Here is an 8,637-nt window from a genome sequence, read left to right on the forward strand (position 1 = left end):
AACAACCAAGTGAGAAAAATACAGTCAATAGCTGGGGGTGAGAATTATGAAAAACAAGCACCTGTCGTGTCGTAAGACAAAGGGACTGACCATGCTCGCTGTTCAAACCCTCACTCACACACAGACAGAAACACACACACACACAGACTGAAACAACAGCCCAGCAGGGCAATCTTCCGCCCCATCAGTGCGTTACCTTTCTAATTTACTGTGTTCTTGAAGTGGAGGAGATAGTGAATGAGCATCCTGAGGAGGAGCTGGTCCCTCACACAGCAGGGGCTGGGAGGCCCCCCGCAGCAGAGTCACTGTGTTACACACTGATACACAGTGGATGTCACCATGATGAGATTATTTTGTGTGTTTGCATAGATAAGTGTGTATTTTGGAACTTCACTAAAACCTCAACCATTAATCCAGCATACAAGTTCAAACTCTTTGCAAGTTACATTCTGTTTATCCTTTCAACACTTTGCATACAGCGCAACATCATTTGCCAGTATAGCCTATGACACTGGTTCCCAACCTAGGGGTCCTTACCCCCACAAGGGGTCGGCATAGAGAGGCTTTCTTGATTTTAAGGGGTGAAAGAAAAGGTTTTTTTTTTTTTTTAAATATATACAAGAAGAAAACTAGATGAAATTGTTATTTTTTAGATAATTAAAGATTAAAAAAGGCACAGTGAAGATCTGAACACACTCTATTATTTTGTCCTGTAGAAGAAAGGTACGCAGTTAAAACAACTTAAGAATTTAATAGAATAACAATGAGAAGAAAATACTGAAAAAGAAGCCTGTATGAAGTTTGTGTGATTGTTAAAAATAAAAAAAATAATCATACAGACAGAACTGTATAAAAAAATCCTAAAAATAAATGGGAAATCACTTATTTCTGATACAATATTCACAGTAAAGAATCTGCTTAAAATTCATCCAAATTGCTCGTTTTACATAAACTTCATGCAGTTATTGTACAGCTGATCAGTGGTTCTCTACTGTTATTGTTATTCAATAAAAATACGTCATACTGACATACTGACGTGTTTTTATTAATTAAATATCAAGACTGCTCTTTATCATATGCTCTGAGTTGAAACCATTTCTCTGTCCTTCCCTTCTGTATTTGCCATTCATTCTCTGTGGAGGCCTCAGCCCTTTCCGACTTTCTCTTTGAGTTGCACTTTTAGATTTTTGTGATCTATTAATTGGTGTACCTTGATTAGACAAGCTGAGAAATGTGACTCTCAGTTCATATCAGTGGATTTCTCATAAGATCCTTCAGTGTTTTACCAAAACCAGAGAAACTTTCACACCCACAATCTTAAATCAAACAGTTTGTGAAAATGGATACAGGTGAAAATACACATAGCTATGTTATTCTGTTGAAAGAATTCATTTGGATGTTCGTACAGAGTTGCCCTCCGACATTTTTCGGCCTTTGCTCTAAAAAAGGTTGGAGACCCCTGCCATCACAGAACAATGTGTGATGTAATGAGATACAGTAGTATGAGTGTGTGTGCTCTGCTTGCTGGTTAAAACGTCACAGGAGTGCCAGGGCAGAGACAACAGCAGATGAGAGAGGCTGAGCACCAAAGCAGCCGTGAAAATCCTCTCTACATCCTCCTCCTGCAGGCGGATCCCTATGAAATGGAATCATCTTTTCTTTCTCTACCTCTTTATCTCACCCCATCCTCCTTAACAAACCCCTTCTTATCCTCCAGTCGGTCCCTTTTGCCCAAAGTCCCGTCCTATTTGCCCCACCAAGGAGTTCACTTTACTCCTGCGTTTTTTACCAGGTGCTTCTCCGACAGTCGCTCTCATTTTCATAAAGCGACAACGTTCTGCAGGGAGAGAGCGTTAAACAGGTAAGTCACAGAGAGAAGAGAGCGAGAGCGGAAGAGAGATGGAGAGACAAAGGGAGAGACGAAGAGAGAGGGAGCAAAAGTTAGTGGTCAGCAACACCGCGGGCATCATAAATCAGATTTCCCACAATCCCCTGCGGAGGGGCCCTTCGCTCGGCCTTGTGTGGACACGCTCAGCGGGGCGCGGAGCATCGATTGGCGTCGCCACGCCGATGCTGACTGTGCCGGGTTCGGAGGGCGAGAGGGGCGAAGGGGTGAGGTGGTGGGGGGGGTGTATGTGTGTGTTAGTGGTGGTGGTGGTAGTGAGGGGGGGCTCATGAAGAAATCTGCCTCAGCATCAAACTAAAACAGCAAACCAAACCCAGGAAAACGAAGGTGTGTGTGTGTGTGTGTTTGTGTGTTTGCACAGGAGAATGTGCAGACTCGGGGGTAATTTCCTCCCCCATCAGCACACCCTCACTCACTTCAACACTTGCCCCCTTCTTCTTCTTCTTCTTCTTCTTTTTTTTCTTCTTCTTCCCTGCTCATCACAATCTTCTGCCCACTCACTCCGAGGCAAACAGGAGGAACGAGACCTTCCTGCAGCTGCAGGGTTTGTGTTGAGAGGCCGAGGTGCAGCTCACACAGCCGGAGGGCAGCCGTCGACTCGAGCGCTGAACCCCGGAGAGAAAACACAAAGTAACATCAACCAACATGTCAACTCCATCTGTTAGTATGTTTGAACAGAGCTTACATCTTATTTTACACACCTGAAGGGAGAGGGATTGTAGCAGTGAAGCCACACTGCTATAAACCCTCTTTTTGGGTTGTTTAATTACAGGAACAATAAAGCACGTTGCTGGAAATGTGTGTAGTTTTTTTTACGTTTTTCAAAATTAGCAGAAGCAAAATGATGCTTTATATGATTATCTATCTTAATAGATAGGGTAATTAATAGATTTCAGGAAGAGTTCCTAAGGAGGAAAGAAAAAGAAGCATGTAAACTTAAACACAGGACAGTCTACCTACCATAGCTGTTGGATGATCACAGCGCTCTTCCTCCTCTTTGCCTCTTTCTTTATTTCCTCTTCATAAGTTAGTTTCACAATGCTGCACAGATTCTCTGCACAGAAAAATGTCTTTCCATCTTCTACCACCATGTGAATTCATTCAAGAAGTTGTGACTACATAATTAAGGGCACACCATTCACGTCATCACTGCTTCCCACCAAATGAATGAATGATTGTATCTCTTCTTCTCAGCCATGTGTACCCTGTGCTGTTTTTATCAGCTGCTTTAGTACTAGACATATATGACCAGCGGAGAGAGTACCAGCGACAGTCTTACCGAACGTTAAACACGTAGGTAATGTTGGTAATGGTTAGGTTAGGTTTAGGACCATGTTTGGGTTGACATAAATCATGAGACGTAAGTCGCGTACAAAACTTAAGTAACTTAAAATTGAAAATTGAAACTTAACTCTGACTTTTGATTTCAGCAGGACTACATTGGGATTGGGATCCTGCAGCACCCAAAACAAATATCGTCTGAGCGGGGGGGTTAATGAAACTGGAACATATACATAGTTGGAGCGGGTTGTAATGGTCAGAAATATACCGGGAGCATGTGGGAGCGAGATTAAGAAAACAGTCTTGCACAGGGCTCTAGTTCTCGCTCTTTATACTCATAATTACTGCGGCCACTAAAGGTCACCACTTAACAATAAACATAAATATGCATCGTAATAAGATGGTCGCACAGCGACAATGCTTTTCCTGGTGAGAAACTTTTTTATCAGCCTTGTTCGCAGCGTTCCATTTTTAATATTCCAACTTATCCACTCAGCCAAGCATACAAACTTTTCTTGCGCCAGATTTCAGCTTTCTTTATTTTATTTTATTTCTGGCATTTCTACTCATCTTTTTCTAACTAAAATTCAGAAAGGTGTATGTAAACATATCACTGCTCCTGCTGCCAGAAACAATGTGAAGGAACTGCATGGGCCTTCCCCAACATCTCTCCTTCCTCTACTGCTTCTTCTATCTTTCCATCCCTCACTCTCACTCTGCTTCCCTCTCTCTTTCTCTCACTCTCTTTCATAAATTTCATTAAAAGAGAAATCCCATTAGCTCTCTCTCTGGCCCTGCCTCTCAGGGTTAACAACTTTGCTTAGCCATGTAAATTCAGAGCTTAGTCAGGCCGATTCTCCACACAGCCACCGCCGGATGCATGCTGTCCTCGCCACATTTAACGCTATCTTTGGATATGTTCATGTGTGTAAAAATGTGTGTGTGTGTATGTACATCGGGCTCAAGATGTGAGGTCTGTGTAAACCTCTTCCAGCAGATAATCTGGATATTGTGTGTGTGTTTGTGCATCTCCATATCATATACATACTGTACATATTCTCGGGGTCATATGAAGTGGATGGAGACGGACACTTATCTCCCGTGGGCAGGACCGAGGAGTCTTACTGCTGGCCTCGCTCAGCCCTCCTCCTCCCCATTGGTCTTCCTCTGACCTCCTCCCTTCCTCTCTGAGGCTTCAACACACAAACCATGGAAGATTTACTCCACATTGGCACCGGCGTTGGCTCGCTGGCTCCCAAACAAAGTGAAGCAGCTTAAAGTGATATTTCACTTCAGGAGAACATTTTATTCTCTCTGTTATAACACAGGTATGTCGAGGGATGGACGGCAACATGTGCAAGTGTTTTTTTATTTTTTTTTATTTATTTTTTTTACACACTAGTGACTGTAGCTATAAACAGAAAAGTGTGCTTTTATGTGGGTCAGTTGCTGCATTCACAAGTTTGAAAAGTTTTGCTTTTACGTTTAGGTTTTTCTAAATATTTTTCTCAGAGTTGGAGAAACAGCTGAAAATGTTACATTATCATAACAATGATCAACACTTGAGTTGAGTTGTAATTTATGAGAATGTGATCCAGGACATATGTGTAATAGACCAGTGGTGTCCAACCTTTTTCCTCAAGGGGACTGATGACCGGTGACTGATGATAATTATATTATTGCATTCAAAACTATATAATGAACCCAGACAGTGAACAGCAGAACGATCATTTTAGGCAATCATACATACTAAACAGGCTTCTTTTTCGACAAATTAGGCTCAGTAAATGTAGCTTGTGTACAAGTCTTCAGAGTTTAGAGCTTAAATTATAATCTGAATTTTACTTTACTTTAGTTTTCTTCACAGAAAACTGTGTGTAATTTTGTTTTTCTTACACACTCCTTACAATCAAGAAGGTCACATGACACCCCGTGAAGCTTTGTCGACCCCTAGTGTGGGTCCCAATCCCCAGGTTCCCCACTCCATTAGGTGACTTTTGACAAAACGATCTCGACTCAAGGTCGGCTTACCAGCTAATTCTGTAGATTTCAACTGTACCACACGCAGACAAAAACAAGCTGATGGAACCTTTTAGTTCCTCAAAAAGTAGTTCCTGGGACTAAAGGTTCTGGGTAATTTGGGTGGCAATGCAGCTTAAGTGGAACTTGATTTGAGACTGCTTTGTCAGCTGCTGTTTCAGGGTCAAGGATGAACTGTCAAGCTCAGTTGCACAACCTAAACATGAAAAAAGTTTAAAGGAAAATTTTACCAAAAAAACTTTTTTGTTTAGAGTGGCAGACGCATTCTCCCAATTCGCCCTAATCAACTTCTCCTCTGTTCATCAGTATGCTCGACATGCTTCAAACCCAATATTATCAACAGAATATGGCAAAATATACAGCTTCAGTGCATATTTAATTGTTAATTTGTAAACAGTAAGCTAACAACTGCTTGACGCTGCTAATGTCCTTTAAAACATGTGCAAAGGGTTAGCAAGGCTTAAAAAACAGTTTAGGACTTCAATTACTGTTCAAGGGTAAATAAATAACGAAAAGTAAAAAAACATTTCAGAAGCAACGCTACAAACAGCAAAGATGTAAGTAACTCTGAACGCTGAAGCAAAACAGCAGAATAAATTCACATAAAAACACATAACATATTTTTAAATTCAAATATTATTTAAATTGACTTTATACAAGCCGTTGAACAATGCTCACTGTTCCACACTCTCTCCCTAAAATGTTACAAACATAAAAACAGGTTTCTCAGCTGCAGCTCGTTCAGCCTGGTGCATTAAACTAAAAGATCTCTGGCTCCAGGGAGGAGGATTTGACCCATGAACAAGGAAACATGTCAATAACATTTGAAGGTCAGAGGTCAAGTGGCATAAACCCATACTCTCCATTATGAAACACATCTCTGAGGTTTACAGCAGCGCTCCGATCCACTTCCTGCTTCAGGCAATCAGAGCGAGAGGGGACACGATGTCTTCGGGCGGTCAGCTGTGACTCCAACCTGACCCTGTTCACTGCTCGCTCTCAGGTGCTTTTTCACTCTATTTTTGGACCAAGCTGCTCAATGGTTTCCTGATTGATTGTGATCCTGATCAATGGCTGGCAGTGGCTGGACTCCTGTCCCAATACTGGATCTATAGCGTCTCCCTCCCATTCCTGCAGCCTGCGCTGCTTCCTTCCTTGTCTGCGACTGAAGCAGGTTTATCAATGAAGCTCAGCTCCCACTCCTCTGTCTACACTCTCCAGCCATTTCCTGACCCAGTCAATGTCCTGTCTGTCTCCTGACACACGTGTTCACTAAATAATGATCCAGTGGTGAAAAGTTGAACCTTGTCCGTTGTCTTCAAAGGGTCGGTGCACCCAAATGACAAAAGAACATATTTTCTCACTTACCTTCAGTGATATATAGTCAGATAATTTCAGCTACTGCCCAAAAAAACAATAATTTCCCCCGATTATTGTAAAACACACTGTCATTTTAAGTTTCCAGAAATAAACCAAAACACATTGGGGTCAATATAGCGTGAGACGCAATACTGGATTAATCTGACTCGGTACCAATTGGGTCTTTTGACCCAGTGTTGGTGCTAGTTTTACATTACTGTTGGGTTACAAGATCAAAACAATCTTTCTGTCGGCTTATAATGGCTGATATTCACCACACTGGTGTCACATTTAACACAGCATTTTTTAATGTGTAGCTTCCAACTGGACTGAAAATTCAATTCAATTCAAACTTTTGACAAAGGACTAGACGTACTTTATAAGGTGGTGTTATACAAACAACGCACAATTCGTCCTAGGCTAACTTCACTAAATTTCACTGACATGCATAAGGTACATTTTAGATATCTTTCTAACAAATAAAACAAATACGCAATAAACAATACACACACTTGCCCGTCACACTACAGTTGGCTCAGGCCGCAGGGAGCAAGGGTGGGAGGGGTTCATTCACCCACTGTGAAAGCACTTTGGACATCCCTAGGATGAGCGAGGACTGTCAAATCCGTCCTGACGGCAGTGAGGCTTTCCTCTGTGGGATCAGGCCTGGATGAGAGCCGGCTGCAGAGGCCCAAAGCCGGGGGATTCAGGCCAGCAACTGGCCAGCGGAGCACGGCTGTCAGTCAGAGCGGGCAGAGGGACTGAAACTCTTCAAACAGCTTCCACAGGATCAAGAAGACCACTCTACCCGGCTTAGGGAGAGGCTGCTGGAGACACAGATTTGAGAGGAGGAAGAAAAGGACGTCATGTGAGACAGTCCACAATCAGGCCTCAGCCTCCAGCTTTGAGCTTTTGTTTGGGGATAAAGAACAAAACAAGTTATTTAAATAGAGATTATGTTTCTGTGCAGAGTGAGATGATAAGTGAGGTGAAGCCAACAAAGAGCTGATCAAGTGATGGATAATACAGGTTTGATATTTATAACAGGGTGCATTGACTGATATTGACCTGCTGTCTGTTTTCACATCCAATATTTGACCACATCATAGATATCACATACACACACACAGGACAAGGTAAACAGAGGTCTGATTGAAATACTGGTTGAATTACGACTACACTGATGCAGCACATGACAGTGAAATGCAGATCAGTACCACTCAAACTGGGTGTAGTGACAATGGTCTTAAGTGGACCTGTGTGGGACAGCAGGGCCATGAATAAGTGATGTCAATAAAATCAGAGAGCATCAGGGAGCTCACACACACACATACAACATACACCACACCACACCACACACACACACACACACACCCGCACACTGTATATGTACTGTACCAAGCTACTAGGCTTTATTAGGACAGGACTTTAAAATATGTTGATTTCACAACCACAGCTACTGCTGAGTTAAAAACTGTTATAATTACAGTATGTGTTTAAATTACATAGTATAGTTTATAGGTGAGTAGATAAGTAATATGAATTTAAAGCTTAACCCACACACAAACACGTGACTTAATCCTAGATGTTCTCACATCGCTGATCAGCTATTTTCAAGATACTGGTGTACGACATATTATACATTTCTTAAAGGCATTTTCAGGACTCCTCATCCACGTTACCTTCAAAGTTAAGCTTGAGTTCATTCTTGAACTTCATAAGCACCAGAACAAGCAAGAAAGTGGACTTTGAATGGAGATAGTTTTGTCAACCTCTGGTCCAAGGAAGTCAGACACAGAAACGGCATAGCTAATCCGGTCCATTTTCAAAATAAAATACCACATGGAGACTCTGGGTCGAATTTCACGCTACATCAGTCAACAATGTCAGGCGGGCAAGACACCGACACTCGCTTCTAAAACACTCGATGGGATTTGAAGACCGAGGATGACGGAGCCGAACCGGGTCTCAGATGAGATGTCATAAAGTCGTGCCTGGTAGAATTTCAACAGTTTTCAGTTTTCATCTCTGTGAACAGAATCTGAAAGCAA

At 42.1% G+C, this 8,637-nt stretch overlaps 1 protein-coding gene across 1 annotated transcript in view; it reads right to left on the bottom strand.

The window, feature by feature from the left end:
* mafaa (v-maf avian musculoaponeurotic fibrosarcoma oncogene homolog Aa) overlaps positions 1-8,637 on the bottom strand; it is a 31,076-nt gene that overhangs the window by 481 nt on the left and 21,958 nt on the right. Inside the window, exon 4 of the mRNA XM_035653550.1 lies at positions 2,408-2,511. Within this exon, the coding sequence (XP_035509443.1) occupies positions 2,408-2,511 (104 nt within the window). The remainder of the gene's footprint in view (positions 1-2,407; positions 2,512-8,637) is intronic.

This window comes from Morone saxatilis, unplaced genomic scaffold (assembly GCF_004916995.1).
Source record: "Morone saxatilis isolate NCDOM2014 unplaced genomic scaffold, NCSU_SB_2.0 Contig12, whole genome shotgun sequence".
Taxonomy (NCBI): Eukaryota; Metazoa; Chordata; class Actinopteri; family Moronidae; genus Morone; species Morone saxatilis.